This window comes from Colius striatus, chromosome 1 (assembly GCF_028858725.1).
Source record: "Colius striatus isolate bColStr4 chromosome 1, bColStr4.1.hap1, whole genome shotgun sequence".
Lineage (NCBI taxonomy): Eukaryota > Metazoa > Chordata > Aves > Coliiformes > Coliidae > Colius > Colius striatus.
Window position 1 is genome coordinate 13,961,428 of NC_084759.1, and position 20,027 is coordinate 13,981,454.

General features: G+C 43.8%; 1 protein-coding gene across 1 annotated transcript; it reads left to right on the plus strand.

The window, feature by feature from the left end:
• The first annotated feature begins 7,152 nt into the window (after positions 1 to 7,152).
• BIRC2 (baculoviral IAP repeat containing 2) lies at positions 7,153 to 17,588 on the plus strand. Its single transcript, XM_061991745.1, has 9 exons — positions 7,153 to 7,600; positions 9,039 to 11,094; positions 11,219 to 11,318; positions 12,486 to 12,564; positions 13,134 to 13,182; positions 14,161 to 14,403; positions 15,569 to 15,823; positions 15,972 to 16,013; positions 16,839 to 17,588. Exons 2-9 carry the CDS (start codon positions 10,221 to 10,223, stop codon positions 17,030 to 17,032), a joined length of 1,836 nt encoding a protein of 611 aa, XP_061847729.1. The 5' UTR covers positions 7,153 to 7,600; positions 9,039 to 10,220; the 3' UTR covers positions 17,033 to 17,588.
• The last annotated feature ends 2,439 nt before the right edge of the window (positions 17,589 to 20,027 follow it).

Below are 20,027 nucleotides of genomic sequence, written 5' to 3' on the forward strand. Positions count from 1 at the left end.
TTGACAAAGCTCAGACACAAACCAGGTTCATAGTTAGATAACTACCACCAACCGCTCCACCAGCAACAGGCAGCAGGCACTGTAAAAGAAGTGAAGGGTGCTCATTGTGGGTGACTCACTGCTAAGAGGCACTGAGAGACCCATCTGTGGAGCAGATAGGGAGTCACGAGTGGTGTGCTGCCTGCTGGGAGCCAAGGTCTGTGATGTGGCCGACAGAGTGCCACGGCTCGTCAGGGATGTGGGCTGCTATCCCCTACTCCTCTTCCACATGGGGATGAATGATGTAATGAGGCACAATATCTCCAGAATCAAGGAGGATTATAAAACATTGGAGGAACAAGTGAAAGGTAGGGAGGCACAAGCTATCTTTTTGTCCATCCTGCCTGCCAGAGGAAAGGGAGCAGTCAATAACAGAAATATCAGGGAAATCAGCTGGCTTAGAGGCTGGTGCAGATGAGAAGGTTTTGTTTTTTATGACAACAGGACCTTCTTTGGTGACTATAATTTGATAGGGCAGGATGGAATACACATCTCTCACAAGGTCACTGGTATCTTTGGGAACTGGCTGGCCAACTTGATTGAGAGGGCTTTAAACTGAAGAAGGGTGGGATGTGAAATGACAAAGTCTGTGCCATCTCATCCAACAGGGAAACAAGCCAGAGCAGGGAATGCAATGATGAATGCCCCTCAATCCTGCACAAAGATGAGAAGCAGAAAGCTGACCATCCTGAGGGAATGTCAAACAAGGGAGGATCCTCTTGCATCCTCTGCTTGGGCAGAGGAGTTGAACTAGGTGATCTTTAGAGGTCACTTCCAACTTCTACCATTTCATGATTCCACGATCCATTCGAAACTGTGATAGGAAGAGCTTTGGGATGGGATAAAAGTAACTTTTTCTCCAAAATAAAACCAAAGAAATCATAAGGAGTTGGCAAGCGGCCAGTATCAAACCCCAAGATGCTGGTACTTTATTCATGCCCTTGCATTTGTGCGGCTCCATGTGCAAGTGGTGCTAGAAATGATGCTCTGTACTTAAGGCTTCAAAATATTTGATATTGAGACATGCAGACTGCTGCACCAGTCCTTAGACAGTAATTTTGATCTCCATTGTTCCTGGAGCCTGAAGAGAATATAGCACCTTGCATCTCAGAACTGCTGGTCTTGTCTTTTTTAAATATGAGCCTCATCCTCAGAGCAGAATAAAATCCATCTCATGTCTACTTATGACTTTAGCAGTTTTTAAAGTAATGACTTATTAAAACCCCAGAGGCTGGGGCTTCATTTTCCAGAAGCTGTACCAAGTTTTCCTTTTTATTGTAAAAACAGTCCCATTACTTTTGTGTTACCAATGGGGTGGTTTACTTTGTTCCTTTAATCTTGCACAACAGAAGGACAGAAGAATCTCACTTTGTCCCTACTCTTCATGTTCTTAGATCCCAGTGATTTTCAGGACAGTGCTTCTCTAGATGAAAACGGTCTCCCTCTGCTGAAATTACTTAACACAGTAACAAGGACATTTTGCTTCTCCAAAACTGCTGTATCTGTCTTGACAGTACCCTAGGGTATGAACCCAACATTTAGCTCCCACTCCTTGAGCCAGCTGTGCTCACTGGCACTCTGGATTTCTGGTCCAAGAATGTTTCTATTTTAATGCAATATTTTTTTGGTTTCGCCCCTCCTCCCCCTAGAAAAGATCTGTTCATAGAATAAGGAGTGACCTTTTGGATTATCCCTATTAATGACATTGAACATCAGCTAATAGGCCTGGATTATTGTATTAGGAGTCCAGATGGCTTCCATTGCATAAACAGATAATATGCTACCTGAGCTGTCTGGCATTGGCTGGTACTGGAATAGATGGATTTTAGGTCAGTGCAGACATTGGTTAGTGCAAAATTATGCCCTGTCAGCAAGTTCTTTGTTTTCTGTGTCTGAAGTGGTCTTTCTCAGGGATCATACATTGAACGGAGCAATTTTCCTTCCTGCTCCCCTGAAAAAAACAAGTGAGTACCCAGCATGACATCTAGTGTCTGTTTTTTAGCCTAATTTTGGCATCTCACTTCTGCAATAATTTTTTTTTTATAAGAATGTATCTGTCTGTCCACTTTATCCCAGTAACTTTTCAGTTGTTTGACTGATTAAACAGCACATTTGCCAGAATTTTCCAGCAAACCCCAAAGGCTGGAAACTCAGTCTTCAAGCCTTTTCAGTAAACAGCTATTTATATTCACTCAATTAGCAGTTGTTGCCTGCCCGCCCCCACCCTGCACCCCACTTATGTCTTTCCAGTGCGTATTGGTATGTGGGTTAATATTCAATGTGTAGCTGCTAGCCAAAAAATACTAGCTTAGCCCCTTATCAAAGGCTCATCACCCTTCTTCCTGTTTTAAGTATACTTTTCCTGCTAATAGTCTCCCATGAAAACATTACAAATTTAACATAGAGTCTGAAGGAAACTGTTCAGTAATGCACATTAGATTACTTTTCATTTATTTCCTCCCATAAGTGCTAAAAAGACAAAAGGTTTTCAGTAAGACTATGATTCCAGTTGTTTCTCAAAACCCTCTTAAGAAACATAGTAGTGAGCAGCAGAACACAAAAAGGAAAAGCCCAGCTTCTCTCAGGCTGCAGCTTTACTACCATTTGGCAGCAGGATTAACCCAAGCAGCCCCCGCTCTTGTCATTGAATCCCGTGTCTGCTACAAATGTTTGTGCCATCATTGTTCAAGTAGAGCTGATTTATGGCTCATTCAGTTTGTGCACAGAGTGGGGTGGGTTTTTTTTTGGTTCTGCTATAAACCACAGACCGGTTCCCCACTAGCTGCACTGGGAACTGGGGCACAGAGCTCAGATTTCTAGTTTTGTTTCCAGAATTAGGGCCTTATTTTGCATGTGGCAACACAAGACTTAAGGGTCTCTTTGCACACAGGTCTTGGGAAGTTAGTGAATTTCCACGTGCTTATGTGTCTCTTGAAACCATAATGTAGACCCTTTGGAAACTTCACCTGGTATCTGTAACCTCTGAATGGATGATTTAATTTCTGAGGTAGCTGACCTTTCCAACGGAAGGCTTCATCACAGCAATGACCCATTTCTCAGGTCAAGTGTGATGCAATTACATTTACCATGATTCACAAACCACTTCTATCTTCCTGAACCCAATAGTAATCTTAGTAGCAAACCTCCAGTGTAATCCTCAGGAAATCAAACAGTGCCACATTTGATTCTCTTCCAATTGAAGGAGTGTGGACATAAAATGCTCCCTAAAAAAAGACCTGCAAATAGCGACAGCTGCTCCAACTAAAGGAAATTAAATACCTTAGGAAGGACATAAAATTTGCATTGTATAAATGAGGGAAATAAGATCTGGATAAATTTTCATACTACAGCAGCAGGAAGTAACTTTGAGTCAAAGTAGACAACCTACTATTTTCAAAGACAGCTCCTTTGGAAGAACCAGGAACCAGATCTGAAATTACACAATTTGGTGCAGCTGAATAGCAGCCCTTTGATTTCCTTGGTATACAGGAGGGCCTCTTCCCACCTAAATGGGGCTTATTTTGGTCCAATCATCTCTGTTTTGGAATTCTTCAAGTTCCCAGCTCTTGCTGAATGGAATGTTTATTATACCATCAGAAGACAAAATTGTCTTCCTAGAAGCAGAGAACTTAGAAAAGTGAGTAAATTCTCAAATCTAAAAGGGGAATTGCACTCAACACTACCAAGGTCCCCCTGCAACTCATTCCAACTCTTTTTTTATCCTCCAAGTAAATAATAATGAAAGAGAATTTGAGATTAATTTAAAGCCTCAATTTATTCAGTGTGGTTTTGATATGTTCTTGAGACTATTTAAGGCTTATGGGAGAATTTATCTGAGCACTAAATGCGCGAAAAGAAAACCCACAAGTGATCTAGGTAAACTTTAACATTTGTACTTGTGATCTGTTGTGTAGGAGGATGTGAGAAACTGTCTGGGTGTAAAGGGAATGGAAACTTTCGAGATTGTGACTGTACTGACCTTCAGTAAGGGTGCAGCAAGAGCTATGCTAAGTTTGGGTTTTTTTGCTCGAACATTTGAGGTTATTACAATGAGTCAGGGATGCCCTTAACTTCTTAGATATGATATTTGTCCCTTCTGAGCTTTTTACCTGTTTTATGCCCGAATTCAATTTAAAAAAGGACCCTTTTGAAAATAAAAAGTAATAAAAAAAAAATGCTGCATCACCTTTGCTTTTCAGCCAATACTGTCATGAGGTTTATCTTCATAGACACTGCTAATGTGGCAGCAACACATGAGTACTTTGACCTCTGACTAGATGCAACTCTTTCAGAAAGCAGTTTCCTCTGGTTGAGGACAGATTTAGCTGAGTGCAGCCTTCTTCCTCCTTCTCCAGAGCTGAGTCTGCAAAGTAGAGTGCCCTGTCTTGCTTTAATAGTCCTATTGCTTTTAGGTCAAGACCATGTCCTTGGAAGATTTCTGCAGCAGATGGAAGGTCTAGAATAAGGATCAGTCCCACTGTGATGTGCTACAGTCTGAGAAAGCACCACAGCTGTCCTCTTCCTCTGCTGCTGGTGAGTTTCCTTAGTCTCAGGTTGAAGCCAGACTCAGGATGCTGCTGCACGACTCCCCAGGAATTTCAGTGCTAAGAACAATGTAATGTTCTTACTTCATGGCCTTTGGGGAAAGGATTACCTACCAGTGTGGCTAAGTAGGTAGGGAAAGTTCCCTTTTACCTCTTTCTCTGGAAAGTTAAGAAATGAAAAGCATGCTGGGGTTTGCCCTACTGGAGAGTAGCTCTATGGAGAGGGATCTGGGAGTTCTGGTGGACAGCAAACTAACCATGAGCCAGCAATGTACCCTCATGACCAAGAAGGCCAAAGGCATCCTGGGGTACAATAAGAAGAATGTGGCCAGCAGGTTGAGGGAAGTTCTCCTGCTCTTCCACTCTGCCCTGGTAAGGCTATACGTATTGTGTCCAGTTCCGGGCTGGAGAGACAGAGAACTTCTGGAGAGAGTCCAATGCAGGGCCACCAAGGTGAGGCATCTTTCTTATGAGGAAAGGCTGCAGTAACTGGGGCTGTTCAGCCTGGAGGAGACTCAGGGGGAACCTTATCAATACTTATAAATAACTAAAGAGAAGGTGTCGAGAGGATGAGGCCAGTCTTTTTTTCTGTAGTGCCCAGCAAGAGGACAAGGGGTAACAGGCAAAAGCTGGAACACAAAATGTTCCATTGAACGTGAGGAAAAGATTCTTTGCTGTGAGGGGTCAGACAGCCCTGGCACAGGCTGCCCAGGGAGGGTGTGGGGTCTCCTTCTCTGGAGGTTTCCAAACCCACCTGAACATGTTCCTGTGCAAACTGGTTGAGGTGAACCTGCTTTAGCAGGGAGTTGGACTGGATGATCTCTAAAGGTCCCTTCCAACCCCTACCATTCTGTGATTCTGTGAATTGCTGTGAATGGAGAACTAGGGGAGCTGCTATTACACTGGAAGAAACAAAGCAAGCAGGAAGAGCCTGGCAGCTCGGGGCAGCTCCACCTCCTTTTCTGCTATTACAAGCATTTTAGCCTTTTTTTTTTGTTCCTCCTCCTCCCTTCCTCCTCATTTCAACATGAGGCTTGCCAAGCAGAAAGGGAGAGACTGCAACTGTTCGCCTTGAGGCCTGGAAAGGGAGGAAAGAGCAGCTCATGTTGCCAGATTGGAAGGAAGCCGAAGGGCGCAGAGGGGCAAAGGGCAGATACGTGGCTGGGGATGGAGTGGCGCAAGGGAGGGAAGGATGCAGGCTATGGAGCGCTAAGGAGGAACTCTGGATTAATTAGCCTTGGGAGAGTGCAAAGTGAAAACCTGTTACAATACATTCAATGTAACTTCAAGGTAATTTAAGTCCCCAAATTGGGAGCACCCTGTTTGCTCTGTGAAATTAAGTCTTTAAACAATTCTGATTAAAGCCACAGAGAGCGAGCAAGTGAGAGCTTGATTCCTTATGTGACAGTAATCAGCTTCCCGTGTCCAATAAAACTCTAAATCCCACACCCTGTCACTCTTCAGACATGATATTTGGAGAGCTGGCTCAATTTTTGAACCCATATCCTTGTCTCCTCCGTGTCAGTAACTTCTTTAAAATTACACATTAGGGATCTGGTAAAAAATTCTCAACTTCTAAAAGGAGTTTTAACCCTGGTGTTTTGTGTGTGTGTGTGAGAGAAATGTTTCTATAACTATGTGAAGTTAACTGGTGTAACAGTAGCAGCTACACTACACTAGCCATCACTGCAGCTAGATGTTTGAAATTTGACAGATGATATTGCTATATGACAAATGTCATCACATAGGATGGGAAATTTGAGACGGTTTTAGAAAAGACATGAATGATTCTCTTGCAAATTCATGTTACTGGAACTCTTGTTACAGAAAATTACCCACTAGTGTCATAAGGGTCTGCTCAGTTACACTTCCCTTCTTGTTACTCTTCAGTTGTGCAAATACCCTGCCCGTTCTGTCATCAGATAACGGGGTTTTTTAAGTCTTGTACCTGCTGTTTCCTTATAGGGAAGGCCAGACCATGACTGTGTGGGGAGATTTTGAGCTTGGGTCAGTGTTCTGGTATGTGCTGTGGAAGTTTTCAGATTTCTATTCGCAGACATTATCTTAAAACCCTCCAGCGGAAACTTACGTTCCGTCTTCCTCCTGTTGTTCCCCTGTGACTTTCGACGACCCAAGCCTCACCACTCACGTTGCTTCCTCTGTCGCAGCCTGCAGAGCCGCCTCTACTAGGAAATGCGGCCACGCACACGCGCTTTGCCCCGGTGTAACGGAGAAGTGATACAGCTGCAGGGTTCGCACCGAGCCCCCTCCTCGCCTCTCCCTCCGATCAGCAGAACCATGCGAGTGGGCGCTGTCCGCGGCCGACCCCTGAGCGGAGCGCGGTGCCGGCGGAAGCCGGCTGCGGCCGGGGGCAGCTGGACAGCCCGTCTGTGGCGGAGGTGCCGCGGGCAGCTCCGCGGGCCGGGGCCGTCCCGCAGCGGGAGCGCGGGCAGTGGAAGCCGCCCGCCTGCCCCGCCGCGGGACGGGCCAGGCCGGGCCAGGAAAACCCCGCCCTGCGCCACCGGGGAAGCACGCGGGCGCGGCGGGGATCCCCGGCCCGGAGGAAAGCACCTAACGTCCCCGCTGACGCCGCCGGGCCCGGGCCTCCCTTCCCCCTCAGCGCCGCTACGTGAACGGGAGGAAGGGCAGTGAGGCCTAAGAGAGAAGCCAGGCAGCCAGGGCGGCCGAAGCTCTCGACACTGAGGGCAAGAACAGTTCAGTGGGCGCTCCAGCCGCCACACTTGAGGCTCGCCAGGGAGGGCGCCGGCAGATATAACCCCGGCAGCGCCAGCGCCACACCGGCTGTCGGGACGGAGGGCGTGAAGGCCCCGCCCGGCGCCCGCCTTCCTCATCCCGTCAGGTCGCGCATGCACCCGGCGGTCGCCGGGGATTTCCCGATGTGCCGGGCAGGGGCGGCGCCGGCCCGCGGTGCATCGGTTCTGTTTCGCCGTTGCCGGGCACTATATAGGCCAGGGCGCACATTAGCTCGCTAGCTGCCGACGGCCCCGCTGGAGAGCGTGAGTAGGGGGGAACGCGCGGGGGGGCCGGGCCGCGGCCTGCTGGCGCCTCGCCGGCGGGGCGCTGCTGCCCCGCTCCTGCCCGTGTCGCGCTGGGTCCCTGCGCCGCCTCAGGGGGCGGCCGTGCCTGTGGCTGGTCTGGCCGGCGGGAGAGGAGCCCTGGGACGGGCTCCCGGCGCTGAACGGAGCGGGGCGGCCCCGTGAGATAGTCGGTCGGGGAGCGAGGCTCGGGCCCGGCCCCGGCCCCGGCCGGAGTCGCAGGGGGCGGTCCTCGAGATATGTAAACGCGAAGGGTGCTTAGAAGGGAAGCTTGTCTCGCCTGGTTTATGACACGGGCAGAATATTAATTTGAGTTTTGAGATTGGTGTGCTTTAAATGTCAGTACCATGGATTTATAAATAACTTGTCGCTGCAGGAAAAAACAAAACCCATGAGATTCGACATAGCTGGGCAGACTCGAAACCAAGGATACTCAGGGCTATAGTGGAGGATAATAATAGAAGGAGAGTATTTGGCAGAAAGCCAATGCAGGATCTCGGGTTTAAGTGATCCTACGTGTTTTAGGGTTATCAGGGTCTCGGTTTGTGCTGATAGTTCTAGCGTTTGCACTGATGTATTTTTCTGCAGTACAGAAACAGACTTTAACTTCTTGGACTGTCATTGTTCACGTATGTTACTGATAGTCTCACCATTTACGTTAAAGGAGTGGATTGGTGTAAGGTATTGGTGATTAAGAAGCTAGTGACCGTATCGAGAGCAAATCAACTAAGAGCTATAGAGATAAGTAGGAAATGAGCTCTGCCGTTTTCCTTTGGGTGATTTTTTTGAGGGGCTGTATTGTCATGCCAAGTGTTATCTTTTGAGTCTTTCCTGGAAGAACATTTCAGGAACTGATCCTGAGAAACAGACCACTACGTAAATGTGTGTGGCTAACTGTAAAAATTCTATATTCAATTTTAAAAAAACTTTTATCATTGCTCTTACCAGGAGTTTTTGGTGTTTTGCTGATGCCCTATGCTTCAAGTGTCATAGGGCTTACTTAAATAAGAATTTCCAGTATTTGGAATTTAAGCCAGTTTAATAAAACTGAATCCTCATTTTTGAGACTCTGCAAGTTTAAACGAATTTAAATGGAGTCAGCTTCTTTAGTACTAAACCTTACCTTTAGCAAGTGCTCAAGGAGCCTGATTCATCCATCTACCTAAAAATTTCTGCTTGTGAATTGTTTTGCATATCTGTCAGTAACAGAGAAATTGTGTGAAATGTACTCTGTATGGTCATCTGTAAAATTGACTTCCTGAAACTTTCTAGCTAACTGTACAAAAAATCCCTTATGTTGAGATTTTAGTGTTTCAATTAGCGTAGTTTCTGTTTGTGTAGACATTGCACGCACCTCACTTTGTATAATTTTAAACATTCTTTTTTTTCTTCTTTGTAGGTTTTGTTCCACCTGAAAGAATTAAATGATTGAAATGATAGACACTTACATTTTCTTCTTGCAAACAGTCACTATCAACATGGAGGCGTAGACACCTTAGAAGGGACATCAGTCTGAACTCTGGGAGGTAGTTCTGTGCACAAATAAAGAAAGGCTTCAATTTTACTTTTTTTTTAATCTGAGGATTCTGTTTGCTTTTGTATGCCATAAACATGGTGTACAGAAGAAACTCAATTGGACAGTACAAAGCATTAGAATGCCCCGACACAAGGCAAATCATTTATGTTAAATTTGATAACTTTATGCTTCTAACTAAAGCACCAGGTTAAAACTGAAACCCTGTTTGGTCTGTACTGTTATATATAACCCTGTTATAGACAGAAGAGCCTGAGGCTATCCCAGGCTTGTGAATTACGACAGTTCATCTGTGTCAGAGACAGTGTATAGGATTTGTTTATCTCGTAGCTGAATATTTGATATACATGGAGTTGAGTATAAACTAACTTCTTTAGTCTTAACAGTTGTTACAACAATGTGCAGAAGTTGAGCGGTCTAGCAGCAGCAAATGTACCAAATCAGTAACGTCAGTTCAGGGGCTCTTTCTTTGTGTGCCTTTTGAGCTTGACAAACCATTATTTTCAGCCCCCTAATGGGTTTTTCAAATTAAAATCCAGACCTGTTTATAAGCTGCATATTTATCAATGGTCTAGGGTGAAATAGTTCTTAAATCATTGCACATATGTTCTAGTTAAAAGCAACAGCATTTTATTTGCTTCTTTCTTTAGTTTCTTTATTGGCAAAGGATTTTGATCAACCCATTTGAGATATTTTTCCCCTGCACTAGCCTGACAAACTGATACTGCTCTCCCAGAAGGACAGTGCAAGGAAAGGGTGCTGTGCCTGTGTGATTCAAGGGGAAGGAAGTTCCTTCTGATGTGCTTTCTTCAGTTTTCAAAATGGGATGGGGCAGCTTTTGCACTGGAAGAAGTTGTGTAAACTAAAGTAGAAGAACTTCACAGGTGTTCAAAGGATATTAATCATGAGACTAATTCCATCCAAAGCTGCACATTAAAAGTACAGATTCTTACTTTTGTACAGGCAGGGGTCATTCCAAATTGCCTTTAATGCACACAACTACCTCCCAGAGGAAGACTTGTCCCATTCTTCCAAAAATAGTCCATTATGAACATAATGGAAGATAGCCCTTTCTTGGCTAGCATCATGAAGCAGAGTGCCGTGTGTGGTGAACTGAAGTACGACTTATCCTGTGAGCTCTACAGAATGTCAACGTTTTCGACTTTCCCCAGTAACGTGCCAGTGTCAGAACGGAGTCTTGCCCGGGCTGGGTTTTATTACACTGGCATGCAAGATAAAGTTCAGTGCTTCAGTTGTGGCTTGACATTAGACAACTGGCAGCTAGGAGATAATGCTATGGAAAAACATAAACAGCTGTATCCTAGCTGCAGTTTTGTGCAAGACATGCTTTCGGTTAACAACCTTGGATTGTCCTCTTGTTCTTCCTTCTCACCTTTGGTCGCAAACAGTCTCTCACCATCTCTGCATTCCATAACGCTTTCTCCAAGTTTAGAACAAGTGGGATATTTCAGCGGCTCTTTTTCCAGTTTTCCTCAAGACCCAGTAACTACTAGGGCAGTTGAAGACCTTTCATTCTTGAGACCTAAGCTTCACAACCCTTCTATGAGTACAGAAGATGCTAGACTGCGCACTTACCACTCATGGCCGCTGACATTTCTCTCTCCTGCTGATCTGGCAAAGGCTGGACTTTATTACTTGGGGACAGCAGACAAAGTTGCTTGTTTTGCCTGTGGTGGTCAGCTGAGTAACTGGGAACCAAAAGATAATGCCATCTCAGAGCATCGGAGACACTTTCCTGGCTGCCCTTTTGTGGAGAACCTTGCTCGAGGGCAGCCAAGTTTCAATGTTTCCAACCTGAGCATGCAAACCCATGAAGCACGGGTTAAAACCTTCATCAATTGGCCCACCAGAATCCCAGTTCAGCCTGAGCAGCTTGCAGATGCTGGCTTTTACTATGTAGGTAAGGAAAACTGATGTGCCCGGTTTTGTTTGTAGCACTGTGTCAGCATTTGCTTTAAAGTTCATTCTGTGAGTGTTTGCTAGATTTGTTTTTGTTGTTGTCATGCTGTTTGTTTTTTTTAAAGGCTGCAATGATGATGTCAAGTGTTTTTGTTGTGACGGCGGGTTAAGGTGCTGGGAGTCTGGAGATGATCCGTGGATTGAGCATGCAAAGTGGTTTCCGAGGTAACTTGCAAAATCTTTATTTGTTCACATCCTTAAATACTTCTAATTTTGTCAGATACGTACTGCACAACAGTTTTGTTTAATTTCACCATATTATATACAAATCCACTCCTTCATTTGGATGCTTCATGTACTCCTCTTTAAAAGCTCTGAAGTGCTAAGGTGTGGCCTTAATTAAATATGTCTTCATTAAGCATGGTACTAAATGCTTTCCACTTCACAATTAAAAGCTGTGTGCATCCCCAAATCGCTATTAGCAAGGGAGGCTGCATTGTTAATGAGCATACTTACCCAAGAGAAGCAGGCAGAAGGCAGACTGAGGAGGGCAAAAGCTGCTGAGAACAGAAGGAGAAGGAAGATCTGACTCCCTTGATCTAGCTCTGTGCTTGTGCTGTATGCTCTTGAACCAGTTTTTCAGCTCGTGCAGTTTAGTTTCTTAGGTGTGGAAATGCTTACGAAGAAGGTTTCAGCTGCTGTTTGATGTGTCTCTGTTGGAAAAAGGGCAGAAATAACTTTTTTAATGTCCCCCACCATTAAATGGCAATTGCATACCTGATTACTCTCTGTGCCTGTGGAAATCTCCACCTACATTAATGACAGAAGTGCTTGCACTTAATTGCAGGACAGCCAATAGTAATTCTTCACATCGTAGATCTCCAAGTAGTCTTTCATGGGCTACTGTTGGGCTACATGACGTATGTAGAGTTAAATGACACCTTTGTTCCCTTCTGCATTATGGTAAATGCCCTTAAGAGATATGACTCTGAATTAGTGAAGTGCATCTGCCTTTGACAGTGGCATTAAAATTTAACTCCTTTGGCTTGATCTGAGTTGGAAATAAGAATGGTGAGATGTAAGATAGGATCTGTTTATCCCTACGCTTCGTAGCGATGCTGACACACTGTCATTTCTCATGGTGTGCCATTTTGATTAGAAGTGGTAGCAGAATGTAAAGCTGCTATATTTATACATATATGCCTACTGACTGCTGAATGTCAGGAAGAGCTTTCACCAGGCTACATCAACTAAGAGAATCCTTTCCCCTCTGAAGGAAGAAAAACACGTATTTGAGTTCTGTTGTGTTACCATGAACTGTTTAGTTCTAATGTATTTTTCTTCTTTGTCAAGTAGAAAGTATAATTTAGCACACTACTGTCCACGTTTCAGGTGTGAGTATCTGCTTCGTGTCAAAGGAGGAGAGTTTGTAAGTCAAATTCAGGCCAGATTCCCCCATCTTCTTGAACAGGTAAGCTTTATTGGTGGTTTTCCCTTGTTGGAGAGTGGTGTATTCTTTTGAGAAGAGTTCAATCCATCCTTATGACTAATTTTTGCACATATTTCTACTGGGTTTCCAACATGGTAAATACTCTTCTAGAACACAAAAATGAAACCAGGGTTGAACCATGGCTAATGCACTTGGACTGGTAGGGTTTAACCTGTACAGATTATTTATGGAGAGTGTTATGAGGCAGTGAGCTCTTCTGTATCAGGGCAGAGAAATTCTGAGTCTGTAAGTTTCAGTGAAAAATACAGGTTGGTAATTGTTATTTCAGAAATTGCTCATGACCAGCTTGAATTATTTCTAACCAAAACCCTTCCGGTAGGAGTAATCAAACTTCTCTTCATGGAAGTGGTCACCACTAACTTATATTGATTGTATAGCTGCACAAATTTGCAGATTCGTGTAACCATATGTAAAATGTAATGGGTACCATTCAGATAAAAAGCTTAGGGATGAGGGAAGAATCTGTTGGAGGAGTGTGTAGGGGGCAAAGCAACATGTCAGTACTAATGCAGTTCTGTTATGTTCCACAGCTCTTATCAACCTCCGATACACCTGTAGACGAAAACATCGACCCCCCCAGTATGTATTTTAAAGCATATTTTTAAACTTCATCAGCATTTTGCAGACTTAACCATTGACTGTCCAATCTAACTTGCTTAACAATTCTTAAAATCTCTTGAAAACAACCCCCCCCCCCCCCCCCCCCCAAAACAGCAATACCAGGATTTCTAGCTAATGATAAAGGTTAGGTAGCTTTAATGTTAGATGGACAAACTTCAAGGAAATACTTCTAAGAGATTTTGTCTTTCATTTTCCTTATTTTCAAATTGGTAGCTAATTCAGATTTTTTGGGTTTGATTTTTGTGGGTTTTAGTTTCATGGTTAGGTTAATCAATTTGATGTTGGTTAAACTGACTTATGGTTGAACTTGGTGAAACAGTTGCTAGAGGGAGTCATGACCATGCAGTTGCAAAGCTCTTGTTTTTAGGTAAAGTTGAGCAGCTGTGGTCAAGGAGAGGGCAGGACAAGCTGATAAGTCATTTGGAGCTGGGCTTTGGTTATGGTGAAAATGACTTCTGCCAGAGAGTGAGTGGGTTATGCTATCATAGGCCCCACTGGCTGAGGACAGTGAGTCAGTGTCTCTTGTATCTGCTGCTTACTGAGTTGAATGGAAAATACTGATCAAGAGCTGGAATAGAGCATTTGTTTGTACTATGAACTCTACATTTTTACCCCAAGACATTTTTCAAGACTGAAATTAGAAATGACTAAGTATACAAAAGTTGCTAAGACACAATGGAATACTCTGTGGTTTCTCTGGATTATCCAAGATTTTAGTGAAGGCCTGACATGGATTGAAGTCTCTCATGGATTCAGTCTCATTGAATCTAAGTAACTTGCTTCCTTTTCTTTAAAAAGCTTTTTGGTGCTAGTTATTCCTGTATGTATGCATGTGTGTAGGTAATCCTGGTGTCCTGGTGTGTTTGATTTCTGAGTTGTATAAGTATCTTATTCTTCCACACAGTGATTTTTTTTTTTTTTTTTCTCTTTGAGTAGTTATTCATTTTGAACCTGGAGAGTGTCACTCAGAAGATGCTATCATGATGAATACGCCTGTGGTTAAAGCTGCCTTGGAGATGGGATTCAGTAGAAGGCTAATAAAGCAAACAGTGCAAAGTAAAATCTTGGCCACTGGAGAAAACTATAAGACTGTCAATGATCTTGTGTGTGATCTGCTCACTGCTGAAGATGAGAAGAGGGAAGAGGAAAGAGAGAGACAACTTGAAGAAGTGGCATCAGGTATGTGTAAGCAGTACGTAATAAAAGTGAAAAGCAGAAGTGGTTTGTGTTGAGTTTTTTCCAGTAAGTCATTCAGTTTAATTGTTATTAGGATCAACTTCTGTAAAGGCATTGTCACAGGATCTGTACAGAACTAGCAGTCTGGGAATTGTTTCATTCCCCTTAGGGGATGGTTCATACAGGTGCCAAGGGGTCAGAATCGCCTGATTATCTGCACAGGAACAAGGTGCTTTATTTATTTGTGTGCCTTATCTTGCTGTAAAGTACTTTGGATCCATTTACTTTATTGCTTGGCACACATTACTATTTTTTTTCCTCAAATTTGTCTGCTCTTTAAGCTATTTCAGTGAGCCACCATATCCACCTCTAGAAGAGCCATAAATGTTTGTGAACATAGAGCCTGCAAAATGGCCAGAGGTGTGCTTTTCTGTCCAACTCAACTGTGTAGGCCAGCTTTTTAGCAGTGTTTCTTTGCTGTGTTTTCAATATTTCCTGTTGTTTTAATACCATGTAAGTGTTTTTTCAAGTCTAAACAAATCCTACTGTTTTTGAGTCTGTGAAGCAGTAATGAAACTTCTCAGTTATAAATGGAGTGAAGACTGCTTCTTTCCTACTGGCATGTTTTATCAAAAAACAGATGGATCCACCCATTAACACTTAATGGAAAGTTGTTGTTTGTAATAGACCGTAATCCCCTGAGTCTGCTTGTACTGTACTTGTGGTTTTCTTGCACATAATTCTGTTGGACACATCTTATCAGAGCTTGCTTCTCTCGCCACATGACTTTTGACTACCATTGACTAAGTTAAGCTGTTGGTTGTGGGCGAGTTGGTGTTATGCAGAGGTGATGTTTTCAATTTCCAGTTCTGCAGAGAAATCTAAGTCTTGCTAGTGAAGTGAGAGAAGATCCCCTCAGTTAACCTAGCGATGGGAGCAGGAAGTGTCCTTGGTAGAAAGACTTCGGCTAAGAAGCTGCTTAGATGTGGTTTTTCTTCAGTCTGTTCTTTATGTGACTAGCATTAAAACTTGCTGAGGTCTATATTAGTGATGTGTAGTAAGAGAAAACTTCAAGCAGAGTTTAAGGAGCACATCACTTCTTACTAAGGGGAAGTGCAGGCTGGAGTAGTGTGTTGGTAACCAATTCCCCATCCCCTTTGCTTTCCAGATGATTTGTCCCTGATCCGGAAGAATCGAATGGCTTTGTTCCAGCGTTTGACCTGTGTACTTCCCATCCTTGGGAGCTTGCTATCAGCTAAAGTGATTACAGAGCTTGAGCATGATGTTATTAAGCAGAAGACTCAGACACCACTGCAAGCAAGGGAGCTGATAGACACAGTTCTAGTGAAAGGAAATGAAGCAGCCACCATATTCAGAAACTGTCTACGGGATGGTGACCCTGTGCTGTACAGAGACTTATTTGGTATGTCTTGCCTATTGTTTGACTTTTAAGGATTAAGTTTTTTATCAGCCTAACCAATGTTATCATAGCAGCCTATATATTAAAAAGAAATAAAAGCCAGGTGCTCTTTGAATATAGTCAAATGACAGGATTTTTTATTTTATTTTAGTGGACAAGAACGTGAAGTGTCTTCCCACAGAAGATGTTTCAGGTACCTTAAACTTTACCTTCTTACTTTGAGGGGTATTGTGGCACAAATAGCTTACATTGTGGAAATTACTTTGGTTAAGAAATAGGTTTTATGCTTTGCTCTCTCCCTAGTTCTACTTTGGTAAGAGAGACTTACCTGAAAGTTAAGTGCATGCACAGACCTACAAGCAAGTCTCTATCCTGTTCCTTATAGTCTTACCCATGCTTTTGCAGCATAGGATTTAGAGCTTTTTGGAGCTCAACAAGTCGAGCATGTGTTGGACTTGATCCTAGTACAGGCTGTCCTTTAGGCTTTGGGTAGAGTTGGGACAGTGAGCAGTAGGTTAGTATTTCACAGTAGGTATCATCACCTCCACTTTTCCAGAGGGTATCCTAAGATCCAGCTTGACCAACAGCTGGTAGATAAAAACTTGAGACATCAGACTGAGTTTGCTCTGGTTCTTGGTCCTGTAGTTCAGACTGTTAATAGACTGTAGAAATGTACCCAGGCCTGCCTGTAGCTCCCTTCCACCAGTCAGGCTGTGCTCTGTGCTTCTAATACCGAAGCAAACAATGTACAGCATTTCTCAAAGTGCAAACACTGATTGGTCTCAGGATCTACTAATGGCCTTCAAAAAATCCTTGAGCTGTTGTCACCTCACAGAAGGGGAAAGAACAACTAGTTCCTCCTTGTATGCCACTTGCTGAGCTCTGGAAAATGTATTTTCACAGTGCATCTATATTTGGCGACTACAGATGGAGAAATAAAGGGTAAAATGGAACATGCTGTATGTGAGTTAGAATGCATATATACTCAGGCTTCTCAATGTTAAATAATGTTTTCCAGGTTTACCTATGGAAGAACAATTAAGAAGATTACAAGAGGAAAGAACATGTAAAGTTTGCATGGACAAAGAAGTTTCTATTGTTTTCATCCCATGTGGTCACTTAGTGGTGTGCAAAGAATGTGCCCCGTCCCTTCGCAAGTGCCCGATTTGCAGGGGGACAATAAAGGGTACAGTGCGGACATTCCTGTCCTAAGGAGGGAAACTTGCCAAAGGTCTGTTCCTGCCATCCTCCAACTGCTGAAGTTAAAGAATGGAACGTTGTGTTACAGAAGATGATTAACCAACTACCTAACAGTGTTGTGTAAAAGTAAACTGTAACCATAAGGATGAGCACACTAGACCTTTCTTGTTAAGTCTATTTCTGTTCATAAAACTAACTCAATACTAAGGTGAGGTTTTGTATCTTTCCTTTGAGTAAGGAAAACAGCTTCACCAGTATGCTCTTATGTCACTTGGAAGAACAACTTTCTGGTTGAGTTCCTAAAATGGTGCTTGGTGTAACTCTTGTCATGAGTTTCCTTCACATGGGTGTGAGGAAATACGTTAAGCTTCCTGTTAATAATAGTTAACTTCGGCTCCTGTTTTGGTTTTGTTTTGGCTTTCGTGTGGACTTAAGGGGAAAAGAGGATGACTGTTACAAGCACACCAGGACTTTTGAAGAGTTTTGTTCATGTCTAGATACTTGTGTAATGTGTACTAATAATAGTTTATATGAAGACTGAATTAAAATATTTCTACTTCTCCAATGAGTACTTTTTACTCTGTTCTCCTTATTGGCTTTTCTCTGCAGGCTGCAGGGACAAATGCTGTCTTTTCCTGACAGAAGTTTGGGGATGTTTGCCCACAGGAGTACAATAGAACTTTAATTCCTTGTGTCTTTAATTTGTTCCGAGGGAAGTCAGCTTGTGTGCTGCTTGGTGATTCCCTTGGTTTATTTAAGAAAAAAAAACAAAACCCTTTACCAGCATCTCGTACTTCCTTCTGTCTGGATTTTTTTTCAAACAGAAATCCTGTATGGAGAATGGCCTTCAGGATCTTAGAGATGAAGCAGAGAATAGCTCTACAGCGATATAGCCTTTCTGGTAGGGATTAAAGCATAAAAGCTGTGTTTTGTGTTTGAAACTTTATAATGATTGATTAAATAGTAGGATCTTCCACTCCCTGTGACATCTTGGGTCTTTTTGTTAGCTGACAGTCTAGGGCCTCCTGTTTCCTTGCTATTTGGCTCTCGCTTTACCCTTCCCAGGTTTGTACCCCTGGACTTGGATAGCAGATACCTCCAGCAGGAAAGTGTTCATAGCTATTTTGCAGGGATTTCCTATCAAAGTGGGGAAGGACACTAGCAGGGTGACAGCACTGGGCCCTGCAGGGGTGCTGCCAGTTTGTCCCCAGTTAGTCACTTGTCTTCAGTCATTTCTTACTGCCCAGTGTGGGCTTCAATCCTCAGACCTGCCAGCTGTAAGATGTTTTCAACAGTACTTTGGTGTCTTATGCTCTGTAGCATGGGGTGAAAATACCACTTCCAAGTTTTTGAGAGCCAGTGTTTGCAAGTTGTGTGCATACAACTGCCTTTCACCCCTTCCCATGTGGCTTTAGCTCTTTAGGTGTTACCTCCTCTTTTAAAAAGACAGCAGCCTGTAAATGGTAAAGCCTTTGCATTAAAAAAACTTGTATGTACCCTGTGGCTCGTGACCTGTTGCAGCACTTTGTCCTCTGTAATGGTTGCCTAGAGTTTAGAGCATGGTTTAGTGTTTAGGCTTGTATGAAGTAGGGAGACTGTTTGTCATGAGCAAATACACTTCCACTCGTACTTTGCAATTGTGCAAAGGAAGGTACAAATACATTCCTCTTCCCATTGGTTTGCCTTCGCCCTCTGTCTCTAAGTAGCACCTTCTGGGCTGGAGTCCCTTTCAAAGTAATACTGGAGATACTAATTTTGCAGAAGTCTTGCTTTGCTGTCTGGGAGGTTAGAGGAGGGGTGTAAGAATATGGATTGATTTGTCTTTAAATGGTTTTTTTTTAGTGTGAATTCAGCAACAGGGATGTTTGGCTTCATCCATTCTTCCATGATTTCTGCCCCTGTTCAGTGCTGTGCACTAGCTGGCACTAATGCCTTGGTAGCCATTCCTTGCATGATGCTTCAGCTGCAGCAGGGCTTGCTGTAACTCTTTTAAATGCAGACTTTTGTCCAACCTGTACTTTCTGCAGATGAAGATGAGTCTGCAGGGGGAGCTGGAGAGGACAGCATCGCCTGAAGAGTGTGGAATTGTTAGTATGTGAGACCTGTTTCTGAGTGGGGAAGAGGATAGGGGAAAAACGGGGTAGCCAGACTTGTGAAGCAGTGCATTGTTTTTAGTACTATACGAGGTTATAGTACTTCAAACGTTGCAGTTATCACGTGTAGCTGAGATGACAGGATCTACTGGGCTTCAGAAACTGATCTAGGTGTTCATTGGCAGTGCCTGAGGGTGTCTTGGGACCTGCCACACACCCTGCATGCAGTGCTGGTCAGTGTTTTGAATGTCCTGGCCAACTTCTCTCAGCCCCTGTCAGCCTGCAGCATGGCACTTGAACCATCTTCTGAGAAGGGTAAGAACTTGGTCTAGAAACCACTGGATAAAGTTCTTTAACCTAATTTTGGTAGGAAGGCTAATCCAGGTTTATGGCTTTCCATAAACCAGCTGCAATGCTGGTGTTTGCCCTCGTCTATCATGCTGTACTTGGGGGCTGTTGCACTACCTCCAGCACTAAGCTGTAGTGCAGGTACTTGTCCGTCACACACTGCAACAGACCTCAGCAAAATGTTCCACCCTGGGAAGACTGTCTGCAGGGTGTAACATTTGGAGAGGATCTAGTGCCTCCCGCTACTTGGCAACCAGCTGACCAGAGTCACACTTTGTTCTACCAGCTGACTACAGTCACACTTTGTTCTATGTCCACTTCCTGTTTTGAAAGCATTTCCCAGAGCTTTGCCTGGGTTACAGAGCAACAATCAGCCTCCCCTCCCCCAGCTTCCTGCAGGCTCACTGAGCAGTATCAGCCTAAGTTCTCAGCATTGTGGGGTCAGAGCTTGTCTTGGGCTGGCAGAGTGTCAGTGGGGTTTAGGGGATTAGGGGGTGGGCACTTTGGTATGGCTGGAGGGAAGTGGTTAGATGGGCTGAGAGATGGGAGACAGAAGGCAATGGTGC